The 23,152-nt window shown below is 38.7% G+C and overlaps 1 protein-coding gene and 1 long non-coding RNA gene across 4 annotated transcripts in view; both read right to left on the minus strand.

Moving 5' to 3' along the window:
- Positions 1-7,101: 7,101 nt before the first annotated feature.
- LOC138193792 (uncharacterized) lies at positions 7,102-12,922 on the minus strand. 2 transcript variants are annotated; one of them, XR_011177887.1, is made up of 5 exons: positions 12,876-12,922; positions 9,693-9,819; positions 8,401-8,503; positions 8,226-8,277; positions 7,102-7,234 (listed from the first exon to the last, which is right to left on the minus strand). It is a non-coding gene; the product is annotated as an uncharacterized lncRNA (long non-coding RNA). The 2 variants fall into 2 exon arrangements; XR_011177886.1 differs by lacking the exon at positions 7,102-7,234 and having other exon boundaries at positions 7,910-8,277.
- Positions 12,923-19,583: 6,661 nt separating this feature from the next.
- tnfrsf21 (tumor necrosis factor receptor superfamily, member 21) overlaps positions 19,584-23,152 on the minus strand; it is a 50,833-nt gene continuing 47,264 nt past the window's right edge. For both annotated transcript variants that reach the window (XM_069142006.1, XM_069142005.1), the window contains exon 6: positions 19,584-21,974. In XM_069142006.1, the coding sequence (XP_068998107.1) occupies positions 21,745-21,974 (230 nt within the window). In that variant the 3' untranslated portion in view covers positions 19,584-21,744. The remainder of the gene's footprint in view (positions 21,975-23,152) is intronic.

Consider the following 23,152-nt stretch of genomic DNA (forward strand, 5'->3'; position numbering starts at 1 on the left):
GAAAGTGATAGACAGTAAAGACCTTCAAATGATCCCAAAGCTTCGTCATGTTTCTTGAATGCTAACTCACCTGATTCATGCTTTAAACATGACTAAATCCTCAAAGAGTCTGATTATTGTCAGGTTAACGTTAAAATATTTAAATTTTTTTTCATTTGAAAGTTTTTAAATACGACCCATCTCCCACCAGTTTCGCTGTAATAATTTAACAAATGAACTCACTGTTTTGATACACCGACTGGCAGTATTGTCCGTCAGGAGGAATGGCACTGAGGCATCCACATGTGTCGACAGTGATGTTGTCACAGGATCCGTACATTAAACACTGGTCACATGAGAAACGATACTCCTCCTCACATGTACACTGGAAACCACCGCTGATCGGAGAGCAAACTGGGGACAAAAATATCATGAATACATATGTTTACTGAGCATAATTCAAAGTACACTTTTAAAACGTCTCAATTTGAATGAAGTCATCTCTTTTAACAAATTGACTCTGAGGTCACTTTTCTGACAATGTAGCATATTTGTGGATTCATTTCTTACATTTCTCATGTTGATGTGTCAAAAACACTTTTGTGAATAACTGTAGCACAAAAAGGTGAAAATGCATTGTTCTTTCTTGCCACACTGAAATGTTAGTCTACATTTTTTATTGTACGTTATATTCATCTTACCTGTAGTGATGTTGATGTCAGAGAGTTGTATGTGGTTGTTGATGCTGACGGGGTAACTGATGTTTCTCAGTATGGCCCTCAGTTTATTTATCACTGTAACATCTGTGGTGTTCAGCTCAATGGAAACCAGGAATTCATAAAGAAGTGGAGGAGCTGTAGAGACTGAAATCAAAGCAGAAATGCAGAAATGAAACAGCAGGAACTGTAGCATATCTCTTCAAACATGTTCTGTCTTTGAGTTTTCACATATGAGACATTATGAGTCTTACTTGTTGGTGGTGGAGGTGTTGTTGTAGGACATGCTGTAAAGTCTGAAAGGATGAAGAACAGTCTCTGAGTAAATACAAATGTAGACCCTGACTATTTAAAGATGCGTCGCCACAGCACTCACAGTACATTTATAACACAACATGAGCCTCAGTGGAACTCACTATATCTCACCATTTGGAAATGGTATTTGAGGGATTTCAATGTAATCATACGGTCTTAACACAAGATGGCACTGTTTCCAAACGTTTTATTCAGTCAGAGGAGAGCTCCTGTTTTTAATCAACTCAAAAGCCAAGAAGTGACACAGTGGTTGTCTTCAGAAAACAAAGTGGCTAAAGCGATGTGATTTGTGTCACTTATCAAAAGTTTCAGAGACTCATGATATCAAAATTTGGATTATAGATATCCACAACTCAAAATCCTCAAATATGTTGCAACCTAGAAAACAGTGTCATGTTACCATATGCTAAGACCAGAAAGTGATATACAGTAAAGACCTTCAAATGATCCCAAAGCTTCGTCATGTTTCTTGAATGCTAACTCACCTGATTCATGCTTTAAACATGACTAAATCCTCAAAGAGTCTGATTATTGTCAGGTTAACGTTAAAATATATATATTTTTTTTCATTTGAAAGTTTTTAAATACGACCCATCTCCCACCAGTTTCGCTGTAATAATTTAACAAATGAACTCACTGTTTTGATACACCGACTGGCAGTATTGTCCGTCAGGAGGAATGGCATTGAGGCATCCACATGTGTCGACAGTGATGTTGTCACAGGATCCGTACATTAAACACTGGTCACATGAGAAACGATACTCCTCCTCACATGTACACTGGAAACCACCGCTGATCGGAGAGCAAACTTGGGGCAAAAATCAGTCATGACATCAATCAGAGCAATCTGCCAAGTAACAATTTAAAAGCCAGAAAAAGACTCATGATTCCCACCTGTAGAAATGTTGATGCCATTGACCTGTATTTGGTTTTTGATGCTGATAGGGTAACTGTTGTTGATTAAAATGGTCCTCAGATCATTTATTCCTCTCATATCCGAGACGTTCAACTCAACAGAAATCAAGTAATCATATGCAACTGGAGGAACTGTAGAAACTGAAAATACAAAAAAACAAAATGTTTTAACTTCAAGTTAGCATGTAATAATACGTAACAGGAATCCACCGGAGACAGGTACACAAGATTCCCGATGATATGTTCTCGTCTCTGATTAAAACCAACCCTGTTTTTTTTTCAGCTTTACCTGTTGATGGTGAAGTTGTTGCCAGAGTACACACAGTAATGTCTGTAGACAAAACAGATCCATATGAAAACTCATTGACGGAAAAACAGTGTAACATGGAAACAAGAATTCAGAAAATTTGACCGTTTGAATGTATCAGGTAGAAAAGGATTAGAAGTGGGATTGCCGTGTGATCGTAACTCCTACTCTGCTGTGCCGACTGACAGTACTGTCCTTCTGTGGGAAGGGCTTTGATGCACCCGCATGTGTAGTTTGCATCACCATCACATTTCCCATAGCTGACACACTTGTCACAAGGCCAAAGGTATTCATCCTCACAGCGGCACTGGAACCCAGCTCCATCTGGGCTGCAAACTTCAAAAATACTCTTTTGTTTAGTTTAAAAAATTACAGACACTGACAAATTCTACCTTTTAGAGGCTGAATTATTTGCACTTACCCGTGGTGATCACAGCATCTGATATGTTTATTTGAGCGCTGCTTTGGATAGGGTAAGTGATATTTGCTAGAGTAGTTCTCAGTTGATCCGGGTTAGTTGTGTTGACCTCAATGAAAATCTCATATTCATAAAGAGTTGGAGGCACTGTTACACCAGGGTAGAATCAGAAACAATTTTGTTTTCATTATTTTGTAAAATCACATGAGCATAAACTGCATTTTTTAAAAACAAGTAAGAGATTTTTTATTTCTGTTTCTTAAACTGGTCTAAAAAGTTAAGAAACATCATTTTAATCCATTTCTTTGCATAACAACCAGATGCAGATTTACAAATTCTTACCGGTAAATATTATGTCAATTTGTGTGATGTTCACAGTGTCACTGAGTCTTAGAGGAAAACTGATGTTCTGCAAGGCGTCGCTTAACTGTTCTATCAGTTCAATGTTGCTGTCGCTGATTTCAACGTCCAGTGTGTATTCATACAGCTGTGCAGCTTCTGGCAAACAAAGAAACAAGAAAACATCAAGAATGTAAAGAAGCTGTTGAAATGCTTCAGTGTACTTTTAATTATGAGACCTGAACATCAAGTAAGTGTTACCAACGTCTAGATCACCTGGCTTTAGCTGGCAGTATTGTCCATTTGACGGAATGCTGTTGATGCATCCGCAAGTGCTGTCAATGATGTCATCACAGGCTCCATCTGTAACACAGTTACTGTACGACCAAACATACCGATCCTCACATCTGCACTGGTAGTCGGAACCGTTCGGGGAGCACACTGAAGAAGGAATGAGGCGAAGTGTGGTGAGCAGAAGTAGAGGTCGAACACATTTGTAGTCTTTTTATTGTACACGAGGTTGAGAACTACAAATGCAACTAAAAAAACACAACTCCTACATCGGTCTATGAAGGGCCACCTGTGCTTCTTCCTCAGTGTCTCTGAACTGAACAGGATCCTGTACACTGCCTCGTGATTGCAGGATGTTGTTCCTTGTTAAACTTTAACTTGTGTGTAGGCAACGACAGTGCAAGTGTTCCATGTATGAAGTGCAGTGCAGTGATCCTTGTTGAGACGCTGTACAGATTGTGAGTATTTGGAAAGTTAATTTCCTGTCGTGTTGACTCTTAATTTTAATACAATTTGTTAGACCTTTTGCAAAGCCCTGCAATAAACTTCTTCAGATTAAAGATGAAAAGTAGTTTTTTTTTACCTAAATGGTGACTGTTTTATCTCAAATCTAAAGACAACAAAAATCTTTATACATTATAATAACAATTGTGAATTGGCTCCTTTCATTGCATTGGGAGAAACCACTGTGACTTTAAAGATTCCCTGTGGAGGCTTTAAAGTCTAGTAGAGCTATGGAGCTGTTTTTCTATGTAAGAAACAGTTTTTTGTTTATCATGTGCCCAGTCATGCACATGAAATGGTGATACAAAGACCATTGAAAAAATACCAAATGTTCAGGGCTCACCTCGGCACCTCGTCAAGCTGCTGCTGTTCAATAAAAACAATTTTTTTAAAAATGCCTGTATGTTTACAATTACACAGATGTTCCCTAAATGCCTACTGCAGTGCACGCAACCTTGAGTAGTCAAGCTGGTTTGAAAAGTGTCAAATGAAGCATACTAATATAAGATTTACTGAGGGAAATCCAGTGTTTCTTCTTTGATTGGGACCCTCTGCCCCTCTTGAAAGAAATACATGTCTAAGTCACCTGATATATGGCTGGACCCTGTGTGAAACTGGAGGGCTTTTAATGTGATAAGTCACAGCATTTGGCCAAACTGTGGTGTTTCTTTGACCTCTCAAAAACACAGTGACATTCCCTTCATAGTGCCGCCCTGCTGTTGTGATCCAGCCAAGAATATCGCATGCAGGTCATTTACCTCATTCATGAGCACCTGTTTCGTTCCGGCTCAGTGCAAGAGTCCCTGCTGCATTTCTGTCCTCTGATCTCTGCGTGTCTAACTCAGGGTGGAGCTCAACCTCTGCCAATACCGTCGTTCTCTCGGACAGATTCAAAAATAAATAAATAAAAAATGCCGAAATGGATCCTCCAATACACTTGGGCGGCCGTCAATGTACCTGGGAGGCGCGCCTAAGTGAGTCCATGTGCGGGAAACAATGCATACTGTTCGAACTTTCCGCGAGCTACTCAGAAATGGGTGGCACACTATAGGTTGGAGACCCCTGCTTTTAACCAATCACAATCACCTTAGGTGGCACAGAGCCGAGGATGCAGCGATGGTGCCCTTGCAAAAAAAAATTTGCGAGGGGGGAAGGCAGGGACTTGTTTGGGTGGAACATTTACATGTAAGGATACGAGCCCTGATATTCAAGTGACTATGTTGTAAAGTCTTGCTGTAAGGACTTTAATGTGTTAAGTGCCATGAAATAACCTATGTTGTGATTTGGCGCTATATAAATAAAATTGAATTGAATTGAATTGAACTAAATCCCTGCAAAAGACCGAAAAGAACCAAGCAGTCCCGCCTTATTCAGGATCCAAATCTTTGTCAAAATGTGCCATTTTCATCATGTAGGTTGCTTGCTCAGAGGTTGTTGTGGATGTTTCCCTCTTTGCGATGGGGATTTTGAAACGGTGACACAAAGGTGGCAGAAAAGGATGACAAAGCCAACTGAAATAGTCACTGAGCGGCAGGTTACCAACATTCTACGTCCTGGTGAGTCCGACCAACGTGGATCTTATCGAATATAAAAAATCTCCTTGGATAGGAACGTCTTGGTGATAACTCTGAATGTAACTTTTGTTTGGTTAACAAGAAAACTAAGAAATACAAAAAATGTTCTGGGTGGATGTTGCTCTGCAGTTATTCATCATAGGGCATAAGGATCGGGGCAGGGAAAGTCCCAGGTCTTGAAAAGCAGTCTATTATTCAGAATAATGGGGGAAAACAATCAAAGGCCTTACAACAGTTAGGTCTATAAATGCCTTTAACCACAGCATTACTTCCTCTAGAGATCTGGTGAGGTGAGTGTTCCAAAGTCTACACTTAATTGTGTAAAGTACCTGTCACATGATCTATCTTCAAGTTTATCATGAAAGAAAATAGCAAACATTGCATCTGACTACTGACAAAGGCATCAGGAAGTGTTTTTATGGACTGAATTGTGGAAAAACCTGTATCACATATTTTAAAAACAGTCAGCATACAAATGAGCACACACAGTTTGCTTCATTCTCACCTGTGGTCAACTCAAGATGTGTGATGTTCACAGTGGGACTCAAGTCCAGGGAAATGCTGCCATTGTTCAGTAAGCTCCTCAGAATGTTCACTGTTTCAATATCTGTCACGTTCAGCTCCACATCAACCTCATACTCAACCTGAGCGAGCAGTTCTGAAAGATAATGACAGCGTTATTTTTTATTATTATTATTTCTTGTGTCAGGACACACCCTTGTTAAGAGATAACAACACAGTAATTGTGCTGAAGGTGAAACTTGTATTTCTTGGAAATAATTACCCTAAATTTCATGTGAGGGATCCGATAATGTATTATGCCTACATACCGTATAGGGAAAACATACAGTGAAATAGCATAATTATTTATAAGAGGTACACAAATGTTGCTGGTTTATGAAGTCTGTAGACTACCGTGAAATATTTTCATACATTATGTCTTACTTTGTTCATTCATTTGTTTTGGCAACAGAACCAAGCTGTACACACACAACAAACATCTCATGCATGACCGAAGCACATTAAGTTACTTATTAAAGAAATGTGCCAATTTCCATTCCACTGGTGAGCCACAGGATACAGAGAAGATCCATACTCATTCTCCTTCTGGCTTTGTTTCTGCACTTCTTCCACTGTGGGAAAAATATCTGCCACATCAGCAGCTACTGTACTGATGAGATGTGTTGATACCAGTTACGGTAATGACATGGCTGCAACTATTCCTATTGGGTGATGAGCTATGCTTAACTGTGTCCAGAGTGACAACATTAAGTTACCTATGTAGATGCAGCGTGTGTGAAGTTCGCCCTCCTGCTAACAGATCCTGTATTGTCACCGGTACGTCAATAAAAGTTCAGCAATACGTTACATCGTCGTTCAGGGATTCAATTCATGTACAAGACAAGACAATGAGAACTTCTCTATTCATCCTTGAGTGGATTTCATTATGGAATTATGGCTTGAATACCTGATATTGGCTGGCAGTAGAGGCCATCCGCTGGAATGGCATTGATGCATTTACAGATGCCGCTGGAAATGTCGTCACAGGCTCCATATGTGACGCAGCTGCTGTACGGCCAAGCAAACTGCTCCTGGCATTTACATATGTAGCCAGAGTCAGTTGGGAAACATACTGTGAGAAGAGGAGATCTGTATTATACACTGTTCATTTTGTTTTTCTTGTTTGTTATCAACTTGTCCAAAGGAGTTAAGGACCGCCACTCACCTGTGGTGACGGTAATCTCAGAGACTTCAGTGTTGTTCTCAAGTTGAATGGGAAAATTAGTTGCATTCAGGGCAGCCAGAATGCTCTCAGATGTTACATTAGACACTTTCAGTACAACATCAACAGAGTAATTCCACTGGTCGGAAAGCACTGGAAAGATTGGAATGAGAAAAAAAAAAAAAAAAATTGGATTTTCCAGCGCAATTATACATATAGAATATACAACATCTAAAATAATACCTTGGAGAATACACTTCTGCACTTTCTGGCTGACACTTTGAATGAAAAGATGTATCCCACTCCTATTAACTCCAACATCCAGGAGACTTAGCTTACAAGGACCTCTAAAGCTCTCTCATGAACATGTTACTCTCATTAGTTTAGTCGACACCAAAACCAAAGTGAAAACCAACAAGTTGTGTTTTTACAGAAGAGGAGGCACTTGTAATTGTAATATTCTTGTATGCTGCATTGTAAAATAGCCTCTATTCTACAACTTTTAATATATAAAAAAAGGTATGATTTCAACTTAGTGAAGTTTTGTTTTTCTCATTTACACTTTAAGATAACAAAGATGATACATGTTGTGAATCAGCTAGATTGCACCGTCTGATCATTCTCTCTGTTTTCTACAACTGAGAAGAAGTTATATTAATAAATGAATAAAAATGAGTAAAAATTGACTTTGGTAAAAAGTTGCTTGGTTTATGCATTGTTTTCATTAGAACATGCAAATGCTTCACAAAGTTTGGTTTTATCTATTCTTTAAAAAAGCCAAAGTGTGGCAGCAAAATGGAGGCTCACAAGCCAGGATGCCTGCGTGGATATATGGTCTCTAGTTTCATGTTCATGTAACAGCCAGATGTGGGAGTGGTGTAAAAACACCTTCCAATCCTTCCAATCCAAAAACATGCACCTCAGGTCAGGTTACCTGGCGCCGCACTAGTGGCAGCCTGCTGCAGCAGCTCCCCCCCTGAGAGCCCCCCCTGCTGTAGTGAAGAAATTTCCCCTCGGGGATTAATTAAGTGTATAAAATCAAAAAAATCAAATCAATCTAACTCTCGGCCAGAAATTGAATAAGTGTTGCCTGTTTCCCAAAAATATTCATATAGAACAATCTTAATTCATTCATCAGACCAACCATTCCTTCTCTGCCGGGTGTGTGGTAGAAAGTGTTCTTCTTCATGGTGTTCCTAAGACAGAAAACAAACCGAAAAGGTTTAAATCATTGGTATTTGTAAAACTAAACAGCGATCAAGTACAAGTCCCATATTTTCTGTTAATTATAGTAAATAGATACAGTGGACCTCACCTACCCGTAAAACCAGACCTGTGCGTTCCCCAACATTCCTTGTTTCCAAAATAAAAAGTGTCCCGATAAGGGCAAAGATGGCCAAAGCATTCTCAGGTATTGCCATTCTTTTCAATAAGAGCAGAATAGGAAAAAAGAAGAAATTAGTGATTCCATCTGGATCTCTATTTAAAAGAATATTCCTATAATATCAATATAATGTAATAAAATTATAATATAAAGAAGAAATTACACTTGATTTAATTTGTTTCTGTCATGACAGCACTGTGTTGTTGTTCAAATGACTGGAGATTGCGGGATCATGCCAATCGTTTAAAACACACAGCAATCCACCAGAGGATACCTAGAGGACTTCTGTCTCAGCTAGGCATGAAAAGTACACGCATGTATGACCAGGGTCAAAAATGGACGTCATGTGACGAAGGTCATGTGATGGAGGACATGTGATGAAGTATAAAGAAGAGTAAAGTCCAAATGGGGGGGGGGGGGGGGGGGGGGGGGTGAGTCAGGGATGGTTGGATGGATCAAACCCAGGACGGTTACTGAGGAGACCAGTGTGAGTCCATGTGAAAGTGACGTTGATTGTCAGTGAGTTACTTTCTCAATATACAGTTTTTAACTGTAGTTATGTCATTTACATGGTAATGTTACTTTCATAGAATCACGTATTTTACCCTAAACCACGATCTTTTCCTCACTCTAACTAAGAAAGCTTTTGTTCCTGACCCAGACCAAGTGGTATCTGTGGCCGGCGGTTGTATGTCATGCTTTGCCGAGCCAGCAGTTAACAGTTGAGGTTACAGTGGACCTACTCACTGCTGCTGTCAGTCACGATCTGTCCGCACAGATTTATTTATGAAAGAGAGTCATTGACCCTTAACTAGTCCCCTGTCCGTTCAATAATGCTAACACTGGAGGAGGAATCATTTGAAATGCTTTGTTATTAGTGTTATTAAAACAGTGCCCTAAACTTGACACCAAAAATTGAAAGCCTTTAGTGGTGCACATGACAGAATTTGAAATTGAGTCATAATTCACATCACCCGCAGAATTTTCAAGTACACAGTCTTGAACCATGTACTTTTTTTTCAAGCACCCATTGTTGCATGGAGTTTTTAACCGGTAAAAAAAAAAAATTCAACTTTGAATCGTTTTTTGCGTTCGTTTTGTTTTGTTTTGTTTTTTTTCAAATTAAAGTTAGGCTTTATTAGGTTGGATCATCCAAAAAAAAGGTAGAAAGTCATCCTCAGGTAAAATTTGAAAGATTTCATTCACATACTCCCATTCAAACCTCACCTTAATGGCTGGTCCTCTTCAAGATAACTTTAACTGTGCCGAAGAAAGAAGCTTCCACATAGCGCTGACTGTGAGTCAAGAAGATCCAGCAGAAGATTTATAATTTTTGAGATGCCACAAAGGAGACCTGTTCAGAAATGCATAAAGATATTTCAATGATAATATATCCGAGGAAGAACACATAATTGTCCGTGCTTCCAGTGACACACCCAATCTGATGCGCTTTTGTTGAGGTAATACAACACGACACAATGACATGAATTGAAATGACAGCATTGTTCTGCTGTTGCTGAGGACATAGATGGCAGCGACATGCCATTAAAAGTTACGAGTGTCAGTGAACAGCAGTTAGTTCACAGGTGCAGCACCAAACAAAGCAACTGTTGTCACATGATCAAAGAAAAAAAATACTCTACTATTAAATACTTTAATGTGAGCTCTTTATTGGAAGCTAATGGAGCCATGTAAATGAAAGAGTCCATGCATTCATCAAAACCTACAGTGGAAATAAGTCTTTAACTGGATTGGGTTATCCTTGAAATTTTGAGGGTGCAGAACTTTTTTCTATTTTCACATCATATAAAAAAATGTAAACAAAATCTTTTTTTTCAATTACCATTACCATTCAGTTTCAATTACCATTTGCTAGCTAACTTCGTTAGCTTTGGCTTGCCAGCTCTAAGGCTTTCGTTACTTTTACAATGGTTTATACAGCGATGCAATGCAACTGCTGCAAGCAAAGTAGTTGGCTGCAAAATTCTGGTTATATGAAAGTAACATTAATTAACATTGGAAATGTGAGAAAAGTGTGTCAAGCTCTCAAAAACAGGAAAAGTCAAACAGGCTATAAATTATAAATAGGCAGTCAACAGATAAACATGAAATGCTCCTTGTTTTTAAGCAACATTACTTTTTATTTTGTTCTTTGTATTTTCAATCGAAAATACAAAGAACAAAATAAAAAGTATAATCTTTCACTTATGGGACTTCGCACATGAAAACATTAGCAAAGTTTAAAGGTGAAGAAAGAAGTAAAATTTGGGGTATTTGCGTATACTTGAACATTCAGTAAGAACTATTTTATAAATGCATCTTTAATTGTCATGTAGGAGAACAGGTGTGAAACAGAATATGTAATCACAAAGCTTTGCATTTGGTATTTTTGGATGTTCTAAAAAAATTCCACTAGAACCTTGAAAACAAGAGGAAACAGAAACTACCATAAATAAGACAGCAGCAAAAATCCAATATTACATCCAATAAATGACGCAAAAATCCAATGCCTTCAAAACAATATGTTCTAGAAATGTGAACAAGACAATCAAAAACAAATTGGAAATATTAAATGGTCTGTACTTGTACAGTGCTTTATCACCTTCTGGTCTCAAAGCACTTTAACATGGTTTCCCCATTCACACACTAATGAGAGAGATCACAATGCAAGGTGCTGCCATCAGGAGAACATTCACACACTGATGGTACACCATCAGGAGCAACTTAGGGTTCAGTGTCTTGCTCAAGGACACTTAGGCATGTGGACAGGAGGAGCTGGGGATTGAACCACCAACCTTCTGGTTAGTGTGCAACCCACTCTACCATCTGAGCCACAGCCTCCCCAAAATAGGTATAAATATTAGGTATACTTTATCTGTATCGCACCAATCTAAAGTGACAGGCGCGCATTAAAACATGTGCATGATAAAGTTTTAAAAAAGGGAAAATGCTGAATTATACAGAGACGGTTATGAACTGTTTTTCTTTCGTATTTACATATTTATGGAACCTGCCATTATAAGAAATACAGATTGTGTAAAATTCATGTCGAGCTGTCAAATGGTTTAAACATATTGAACTGGAGCTAATGTTATAATTATTTTATCTAGATTATTAGTTTAAAAAAAAAAAAATTAGATTCATTATACATAATATGTATTACTTACAATACAATTTAATATACACATTACAGCCCAACTGATATAGCGCCCAGTATTGGCCAATCAGAGAGACAATTAACTATAGAAGATCCGACCTCCAATACATATTTTTGTCAAAGGTGTTTGATAACCCCATGGAAAGGACTATTGCAAAAACATTTGTTTGGATATAGGCCTACTGTATAGCTGATTAATAATATTATATTATATTATATTGGTATAATATTGGTTTTAGAATGCGCCCAAAAATACAGCAAGATGTAAAGGTTTAAGGCACCTGATGTTTAGATTATTTTCCATCACGCAATGCCATAAGAGAGTCATCTGATCGGAGTCCTTCTGCATCAGGACAACAAGCGCAGACAATCAGTCCGAGTCATGATGAAATATCTTAAGCCTGAAGAATAACAAGAAATCCTGCAGCAGATGTTCTGGCCCTCAGGAGCCACAATCCTAACATCATGAAGTCACTCTGAAATGACTTTAAGAGACAGAATATAACAAGAATAAATCCACAAAAGAACTGAAGCAAATTTTCCAGGATGCTGAACACCTTGCCTGCCAATTAAGAAAAATGAGTGCATGTGCCGAGGAGTATTGGTGCTGTTTAAAGACCGTACTGATTTGATTTAGTGTACTGTACTTTGTACAAATCTAATGGACAAATAAAAACTTTTAATTTTAGTATTTTAAAAATCATTCATATATTTAGTGCGTAAAGCCTTTGTCGCACTGTGCATATTTGATTTAACGACTACATCTACCTTCCTTCTAGTTAATAATTTAACCAAACAAACAGCCTGGCGGTTTCTAATACTTATGACCAAAACTCCAGAGGAGACTACGTTTAACAGCCATTAATCTAAAATATCTGTGTGAACTGCAGATACCGCCTTAGTGTTTGCTAGAGGACACCAGCAGACACCCGTGTTATCGCTGAAGACAAATAAATGGGATTTCAATAAATAACTATCCATGATCCATAAAGTCGTATTCAGTCCACAAGGCTAACGCTCAAGGAATATTGTTAAAGAAAACAGATAGAAGAAAGCTACAATGATGCCGATGGGTCAAAGCAAACGGATTGACCTAACAGTTACTTCCAGCACTAACACAACTTTCCTTTGTTGAGAAGACACCATACAAAGTGTTTCCTCCATAATCAGAAAAGAGGTCAAAGTGAAAACAAGCTGCTCCCTCAGTGAGCCCATTCCTGTAAAACAGCTCGTAAAATAGAGATCAGCCTTACCATAGTTCACCTTCTCTCTCCTCTGATCCACTCGTTTGCTGCTCCAGTAACACACTGCACAAAAGTAGCGTGCAGAGTGCAGAGGCTGTCAAACCCGTATGTTGACATTTGGGAAACACGCAGTGCAAAAAACTTCCTCAATATTGTGGAGTCAACAGCTTTAACAATTCCCCCCAGTTTCCTTGTCTGATTTCATCAGCTGTTTTCTACGTTTCTGCTGACGTGGGCATATGTGAAACCTCACAAGAAGATAAGCTGCTTCTTTAACTCTGATCTTTTTCTGATCAGAGAGGAACAGGAACATAAAAACAGTAAGATGATAACCCGAAGCAGCAGGACGACTGTAGCACAAAGGAGCAAATAGATTTAAATCCAGATCAATTATACGGTCAGGTGTAGCAGGCAAACAAATCTGTAGAATCTGCCTTCATTGTCATCTGATGCCTTCTAAGCATCTACCAATTGTTCAAGTATAGACAAGTAAAAAAGTTCAAATATATCTTTTCAAACTGTTGAGTACTTTTACATAGAAGGAAAAAAAGTAGTTGTTTTTTTTAAAGGCAATTTGATTTTTCTGAGTTTGTGGACATAATAAAGTCATCAACCAATGCAGCAGAACACTGTAAAATATGTGAAATAGAAAAGATGTCAACTCAAGCGATGTATTGAAACTTGTTTCTTAACAACTGTCGCAACTGTGCATCCCTGCGCCTATTAAAGGCTTTGTTGGAAAATATTTGCAGGCAATTATTTGGCTTATTGTTTATTTGTCATGCCCAGTGTGTTTAGGCCTGTTGACATGTCCAAAAGTGATTATGTTGCAGTTATCATTCCTTGTAAAACATATTTGCTGTTGGTATGTAGGTCTGTAAAGTCATTTCCACAGTAATTTACTTAGGTGACATACTTATATATTTCTTTATATATTTCGTTTTATATGATTTAAAAACATAAGTAACAGAATTTTTTTTTTTTACGAAAATGAATGTATTTGTATGAAAGTCCAATTCAAATTGCATATTGTGGCCATGGCACATACATATTAAAGGAACACAATTAAAAAATCATATAATCAAATTTCAGTTTTTCATTTTAAACATAACTGTATTTTGAAATCAGAAATATGACTTTGGTTAGCTTTTTCTGAGTGTTGACATTATTTTGTGACCTTCCTTTGAATCATTTCATACTTTCATTTTGAATGTGTGGTCTCTGCAAACAAGACTTTGTACTCTGGGGTAGTTAAGCCTCCTGTATGATAAAAACTAAATGATAAAACCAGATAGTGTTGGGTACAAGAGCTGCATACGGAGGTCAGACCGTCAGCTCTGTGGTAGGTAGGCTGGAGGTTTAATCCATTAACCTCTCTCTGAGGTCTTAATACTGGCCTCATGCAGACACCAAACCCCTATCGGAGTCCCTGTTGTGTTTCGTCAATCTCAGCAACAGACTCCATAGACTCCACTGTACACAGTGGCAGTGACACATTGCACATGAAAGCACAACCGCAACCAGTGACAGGGCCAGGGGGGAGTTGCTCTGCTGGTTATTCTGCACTTCCAGTAAGAATCTGACACTACAGTGAATAAAATAATTCAACCAGTCCTGACACACACACCTGACAGGTGAGCCAACTCGCTGTCTTCTTCACTTTGATGCTAAGTAGTTGAGGAAATGATGAAAATATGATACCAAAGAAAAACAAATTAAGGCCTGGTGTATGTGGTTTAAGATCACTGAGACCTTAAGGAAATATTTCAACAAAGACAAACACATAAATCAAAGCTCTTCAAATGAACACACAGCCACATGTCTGACAGCCATGTCCTTACGAGGTAGTGGGAACAAAACAATGTGGACCTTAGCACGCAAGACGTCAAGATCATCAGCGATGTATTGTGATTAGATGTTTTTCTTCCTGTTTTAAGTCTTTAAAATTGTTAAAACACAGAATTAACTGGGACAGGAAGCTTTTTACTTTAACAGTAGGGTGAGATTCAGTAGGTGACATTTTTTGTGTGTATATATATATATATAATGAAAGCTCCTGATGAGCTTCCTATACTGCCAACAAGATACAGATGAATTGTTAATTATTTTAGTGGCGTTATCCAAAGACCAAAAGACTTTGAACACTGAACACACCAAACCAGTTGAGGCCAAAAGGGCAGTTACGCCTTTCCGGCATTGTGGTTAAAGCAGATAGAAAAATGAAAATACTCAAATGCTGTAATTTATCTCCCCCACTGGATTCTTGGATGCTGTAAATGTTGTGTAGAAGCTGTAACAGACTGAACACACTGCACAAACAGCCTCTTCAACCAAGAGTACATGAAATGTCCTGTCACTCACATGAGTGCTGTACATGTACTGTATGTCCTTTATGTTCCAGACAGGTTTGGAATCTTGTTTGTACTTTCCAGAGTTCACATCGGCTGCGTAACTTAAACTTCTTGGAAAGAGGGTGAGAACCGGTGCAGCATTTCAACAATCTTACAGGAGGATTGGAACTGGCTTTGTGGACCGATTGCAGCTTGAGCACAGTACAGTAATCATCACTTAAAAATGGAGGAAGTGATTAATTGGTTTATGACAAAGGGCCAAACAAAAACAAGCCAAACGGGGCTAATTAAATGTCATAGCGAACAAAGATCTAACCTCTTAGAAATACAACTGAGGCACAACCACATGTATGTTTTGGCAACAGAACTACTTAGGGTTAAGAAATAAGTATGATTTGGATAAAATAAGTAATTTTACAAAAGTAATGTTGTTGACTTATGCTTCATCCAATGCTGACTCATTTACACTGGTAACTGATGTGTTATGCAGTCTAATGCTTCAATAATTGGGCAACTAAAGTGAAGTGTGTTGTAAAATGTGCACATCTAGAGTAAAATAAAATTTGGTTTTGTGGTAAAACTGTTTCAAAGCAGATGGCAAAAAGGGAAATTCATTCCAGCTCCATCATACGATTTGAGACAATGACTTTATCTGAATGCAGGTGTGCTGATTGACCAATGAGGAAGACGATGATTTGAACCTGGTTACATAGTTGGTGAGATTTTCATCATTTTCATTGGAACAGGAACAAAATGGAAATGTAATCGGATGGAAGTCACATCAGCAGACTTTCTTTGCAGACTGAGACAAAGCGAAGTAAAAAAAAAAAAAAAAAAAAGAGTAATTTAGTTGTAATGAAAGGGCTGCAGACAAATCAGTCGTTCCGACTGTCAACAGGTCTGCCAGCCTGTTGTGGTTTCCAGGGCGTCAAATCCTGTCATTTATTTCAAAGCTGTTGGTGTCCGAGAGATACACCGGAGGTGCCCTTCAGCAATGTTACCATGACGACCTGGGTTGAAGGAGGACGTCAGGTGAGGGAGAGGAAAGACGGACAAGAGCTGCCATGGAAAAACACAACTTTTACTAATGAGAATGGTGTTTCAGTCATTGAGAAAACGAAAGTCAACATATTTAAATCATAAAACGTATGTCAGTATTATTTTAATACTTATTTCCTAACCCTAAGTAGTTCTGTTGCCAAAACATACGCGTGTTCGTGCTTCGGTTGTATTTCTAAGAGGTTAGATCTTTGTTCGCTATGACATTTAATTAAGGCCAGTTTGGCTTGTTTTTGTTTGGCCCTTCGTCATATATCAGTGAACCACTTCATCCATTTTTAAGTGATGGTTACTGTACTCTGCTCAAATTTGGTTTGCTACCAAAGAGGCTTTACAAGTCAGCGATAGTCGGAGCAGGCTACTGTTTCCAAATCCATCCGTACTCTATGAAACACATTGCTTTTGCTGTTGTAATATCCTTAATATTCAGTCGCCTTTTTCATGCGCCCAAAGTTCTGTAGCGAACTTCAAGTTGGTAATATGGCTAAATGTTATGAGTTAATTATTCATCTTTAATTAGACATTATCTAACTCCATGTAATATCAAACTTCATGTAAAAATATTTTTACATATAAACTGAAAGCGGTCCACTAAGCCAGTTCCGATCCTCTTCTAAGGTTGCTGAGATACCGCACCGGTTCTCACCCTCTTTCCAAGAAGTTTAAGTTACGCAGCCGATGTGACTCTGGAAAGTACAAACAAGATTCCAAACCTGTCTGGAACATAAAGGACATACAGTACATGTACAGCACTCATGTGAGTGACAGGACATTTCATGTACTCTTGGTTGAAGAGGCTGTTTGTGCAGTGTGTTCAGTCTGTTACAGCTTCTACACAACATTTACAGCATCCAGGAATCCAGTGGGGGAGATAAATTACACCATTTGAGTATTTTCATTTTTCTATCTGCTGCTTGACTTGATTCAATTAAATCACTGGAATGATTCTATTAAAAGTGTGTCGAACTGACACAGAAAACTATTTACTTGAAGAGGCCAGCAAAAATAACAAGAATCTTAAAACTTCAAAAACTCAAAATGTTTTTGCCTCCTGTGTGCAGTTAACTGCCTGTGGTCTATTGTTTTGTTCAAAGTCAATGCTAAAAGCTTTAACTGATGATGCTATCATGCCATATGACAATATAACATGTGCTTGACCCATGCTTCATCCAATGCTGACTCATTTACACTGGTAACTGATGTGTTATGCAGTCTAATCCTTAAAGATCTCCAATATGGCCGGCACTGGATACATGACATCCAACACGCCCTCCATTGTCCTCTAAGAAAAACCAGGTCCTTTGTGAATTGGCAAGGATCCCTGAAATCTTTGTGACTCAGATTTTGAGTAGGTCCTTGGCCTGGTGAAGTGAACTTAAACACCAACACACAAAATAACCCTTCCAGAATCTTTTTTTTTCCAAAAGTTTATGCTCCCATCTCAGTGAGTGTAACCAGAGCCACACTGACCTTCTTTATTCGGAGTAGTTCAGTGAGAAGTTGAGGGATTTCTACAACAATAACTCACGGTGGGTATGCAGGGGGGATCGAGAAAGAAGTGATGGGATGTGCATATTGGTCACAAAAGGTTGACGCATGCAGAAATTCTGTTATTTCCAGACTAGGAATGAGATGGAGAGGTAAAGAATGAAGAGTAAACAGAATGTAATTTGCACATTATGCAAATTAGTTTTGCTGTGGGAGATGTAAACATGACATAGGCTTTATTGTGGAAAGAAAGTTTGACATGTCAAAATCATCAAAATTTCTAAAAGGTTCCAAATTTCTTTATCTATTTTTTTTTTTTTTTTTTTTTTAGAGACATTTTGAGTATTAAAGTATTTTCATAGTTAACACCTTCCATAAATGATCATTATTGCCATTAGGTTTTAGCAATATCGACCAAGAGGGCACATCTTTTACAAAAGGTGGACATTATCAAATAAAAACCTCCTCTACAGTGATAGACAACCCAATACTAGGAATATGCTGCATTTATTGTATGGCGTGTTATTGACTTTTTAATCCATTAACTAGTAGTCTTTTCACATGGAAACCAAAGTTGGAATCCTCTTTTTTTACATTCTTTGGTAGCTTTAGATGTCAGAGTAAGCAAAAAAGCACAAGTGAAGTCGCAACCGGGCTACATTGGAGGATGAGTGTGACAGCAGTATCTGTAAGTAGCAGTTACCTTCCCAGAAATCGGAGGACATGCCACTGCCTCTTGAGAATCTGAACCTGCGTGTTGCATGTCTGGCATGAGGATGTTGCTGTTTATCTCTTATGAGTGTTTTGTGCCTCTCTGACCAGAGGTTAACTCACCTGACTCACCTCTATCACTTCGAACACCCACGGGCCTCCCACAAAACTGGTGGTGACATAACCACATTATCTGGCTTCTATCAGCACGCTCCTCTCTTTATGCAATAGCGTTTAGGTTATATTTTATCGATGGAAAGTGATCCAAAGGTTCCCAATTGTTTACACAGTCCAAAATCACCCTTTTGCTGTTTCCCAGGTGTGTGGCATGAGTGGCTCAAGACAAATCAGTGGTGACCCTTAAATTAATCTATGAAGCTTAAAATTACAAAAATATTTCCTGATCAGCAAGGTGTTCAACTTTCCAAATGGATCTCTTTTTTTGTTGTTGCCCGTAATCTTTATTTAATTTAACTCTACTTTATATATTTTCATGCAGGAAAGTGCAGACTTTTATTTGCAATGAATACAGTCTGGGAACTCAACTCGTGAGCCTTCCAATCTCAGTTTTCCTGCCGCTCCTTCACTGTGATTTGACGGCTGGTGACAGTGACAAGCGCTGCCTTAACATGTTGACTAAAATCACCAAACATTTAGCTCTCAGGGATGAATAAATGCTCAGCACCTCTTCAGGCTGCTGATGTTCTTTAAAAAATATATATATATATATATATATATATATATACTGTACTCCAGAAAAACTGCTTTGGTGGACAAGGTCCATAGGTAGCAGCAGCGATTCCAGAGTACCGGAAGGTTCCAGCGGAAGCTGATTGGCTAAAATAAATTGGAGGTCTACACCCAGAAGGATGGAACAACTGCAAACGATTCTCTATGGAGGGTGAACAGACCCAATTTCATGGAGGGCAGACTGTCATAATTTTAAAATGCTGTAAATGTGACACATTTAGAAGCCGTGCTTGTGCAAAATCATTTAAAAAAAAAAAAAAAAAAAACGGAAACTGACATAATACGTGTAACCTCTATGTTTTTAAACAGACCCTTTTCAAGTGATGGCAAGTTTTGAATAAGAGAATTGCACGCAAAGTTATGACAAAAGTGTTGAGCTTTAATTTGTTGATTTTAAGAGGTTACATACTGTAGTAGTAAACATACTGGTTACACGCGTGAAATTTGATTAAATCATCCACTCAAGCTTCATGTGCATGTCACACCTCACCGTCATCCTTTCAGACTTCCAAAATAAAAAGTTCACATCCTGCAGTTTAAGTCTCCACGGCACAAGCGGGGAGCGAGCTCACGCATCCTCACACATCCACATCATCGTCGCCGTCCTCGTCGTCAACATCCCGCAAGCAGTCCACAGCAGCACAACCTTCACTGTTTTCCACGCAGTCTGGAATATTTTAAATAGTCATTAGTCTGAGGTTAAGTCCCTCTTCCCTTGTGTCAGGCCAACTGGTGAAAGTTTAGTTCTAGCACCGCAGTAGAAACTGACATGGTGAAAACAAGAGTCCATCATTTGCTGCTCTCGTGGCGCAAAATCCTCTCCGAACGTTGATGAGGGTTTTTTTGGTGGTGCTTTTTTTTTAGGTGTCGTATTGTTGAAAGAATGTGGGACAGGGGGGAAGGAACTGAGAGAGTACATGATCTTTAAATCAAGGAACACAAGTAGACAGACTTCAAGTAGAGTATGGAGTATGCATATCTTACATCCCAGCCAGGTCGTCTTGGAACACAGAGTGGGGGGGGAAATACATGTGAATGCCCATGAAAAGAGGAAATTAAAATGTGAACGGAAAGATACGACGATAGGCATAATAAATCAAACTAAATATAGGAAACACTACAACAAAACCAAATGTTAGTGAACAGCGTTTCAGAATGAGGGAAAGAAAAAAATATATATTAAGGACACAGAAAGTACATTGCTGCTTCTCCAATAGAAAAAAAAGAATTAATGCATCATTATTACATTTTAATATCAACTACATAGAACATGTAGCAACATAAATGGTAAAAAATAATCTACTTTTTTTTTTTTTTTTTTTTTATATTATAGCACAGGAACACTCAGACAGCCGGGTGTGGTCGAACACCACGACGACATGAAGCTCCAAAATGTATCAAGAACACTTTATCAACGCTACATTTGTTGAGGCAAACAGGGCTAGCTAGCAGAGATCTGCATGTGTAAGTATTCAATGTGTCCCGCCCACGAGTCCAACAGTGACAGAGCCTCCAAAGCGACGTATCTAAACCCTGTTAGATATATGGCTTTGGTTCCAGAGAAGCAAGCGATATTGCAAACTCCCTGTTCAGTTTTTGTTGTTGTCTTTGAGCAAAAGAGTTCAAGGCAAAGCCATATATCACAATATCAAAAAAAAAGGTAAACATTTACTCAATTCTTGGATATTTTCTGATATATGGTTTCTTTTTCCAGAGCAGCAGGTCAGCCATCTTAGCTAATGCTGCTACCTGCTGGTTGTTACAATACCCACAGGTGATCTGCTCACAGTTACAGGCAGCTGGGGGGTGGGGGGGGGGCTAATGAGCAGGGATAACGGATTGTTCAGGCACATGACTTACAGGTCAATCCACACCTGGGCAAAAAATATCTGAGGTGATGGTTTACAAGAACCTTGAAATCGAAGGATAATACCAGTGTCGTTTGGAGTTATAGCTTACTTACGTCCGTGTGTAGTTTCTTTCAATCAGTTAGCAGTGATTGATTTTATTATTTTAAATCATATTTTAAAAGTGAAATCAAGTTAAAGGCAAAGACAAGCCTGAATGATTGACAGAGACAACAAAAGAATGCTGGTATTATCCTCGACACATGAAGGCATTGGCCATTAAAGACAAAGAAAGTGCTATTTGTGTCTAACAGTGGAGTCGATTCAGCTCCTTTTCATCCTAGGTGAGGAAATTCTTGAGCCTCACTGTTAAGGTCACAAGACGTGCTTAGTTACATTGAGTGCTGACCACGTATTTAAGATAGGATAGAGGTGTTTTTAAAGGAGTAATAGTGTACACAGCAGACAGGAGAAGAATGAGATTGAAGGAAGATGCAAGTTAAAGATTTGAGAGAGCCATCGGAGGGAGTAAACGCAAAGTAAACACCCAGCATGAACCGTGTGAGAAAGTGGCACAATGAGTCGGTTCATATGTCAATATGTCCGAATAATACCACATCTGACACATCTCTTCCCAAACACATTCCTCTTCGTATCTTCCTCAATTCTCCGCTACAACAGGTCGGGGAGGTGGCTGTAGACCGAGTCGAGCAGCGTCTGGCTGGCTTCCTGGCTCTTCACTCCGGCGATCTCAAACAGCCGGTCCAGCTTGTCCTCGGCGGCCGGGATCTCCTCGATGACGTGCAGCTCGTCCAGGTTCAGGATGTGCAGCATGTCGTCGAAGATGGGCTGCAGGTCGCACGGGTCCAGACGCACCTGCCGGAGCACCGTGTCTTTCTTCTCTGGAGGGGAAACAGAGAGGCGGAGATGAGTGTTAGGCAGCTATTTACATGAGTGCTAGAGGTTAGTCCATTTAATTTATAAAGCTTGTTTGTGTGTGTATCTATACGTTTATTCTTTTTTATTCAATTTTCTAAGACTTTTTCATTCTATTCTATTTTTTATTGTATGTGTATTTTTTTTCTTTGTATTTTGCTACCTATATCTTATCTTATCTTATCTTATCTTATCTTATCTTATCTTATCTTATCTTATCTTATCTTATCTTAAACCAGTTTACGACCAGTAGTTCCCCCCAAAATCTAGGTTTTGACTGTGTATCACAGGTGCTATCCCACAAATTAGAACACATTTCCAACTCCGATCTAGAGGTGAAACACCTGAGTGGGTTTGCAGGGACTTTCCAGCTATATCTCCTCAAAGCAACGGTTTTCTAACAGGTTCTTCCTTCAGTAAACGTAAAAGGTGATGATATGTGACCGTTGTGTTGACAGCTGGTTTCTGCTGCCCGACAGGAGTGAAAAAACAAACAAACATTAAATACAGGTTTAATGATATGTAACTAATTTGTGGCCAGAAATCTGGGTCACACCTCATGTAACTCGGCAATCATTTCCTCAGAAATCTATTATATCAAACAGAATCAACATAATCAGTTAAACCGTTGAATAAGTAAATTATATCTTCTCAGTGAGGGATTGCACCTCATTCTGTTGACCCTTTTAGGAAGGGGGCGAGCCACAGACTATAAAATGAAGGAAGGGAGAAGGCTGAAATAATTGCGTATCAAATTCAACCTTTTCTCCTCTGTCGGAATATAAACGCATGGAATGTGTCCAAAGTTTCGTGTCATGTTAGTATCTTGTAATCTGAGTTGGCAGTGACATTAATGAAGTAAAACACTCCTAACACAGCAGTGATGTCACAGGAAAAAGCCTCTTCAAATTATAGTAAATTGTATACTTTTTTGCACATTACAAAATGTAATATTTCCTATATCATGAATTTAATTTTTTTTATTTCTCTATAAATATACAATATTTAATGAAAATATACATTTAAATGTTAATTAAAAGAGCAATACCCCGAGTCACCACATGAGGGCGGTCAGCACCCACACATGTTTGAGCTGAGTGCACCACTGTTACGTCATTTCCAATAAGACTGAGACACATTAGTG

This window comes from Embiotoca jacksoni, unplaced genomic scaffold (genome assembly GCF_022577435.1).
Source record: "Embiotoca jacksoni isolate LCO1_2020_lvr unplaced genomic scaffold, fEmbJac1.0.p SCAF_95, whole genome shotgun sequence".
Classification (NCBI taxonomy): Eukaryota; Metazoa; Chordata; class Actinopteri; family Embiotocidae; genus Embiotoca; species Embiotoca jacksoni.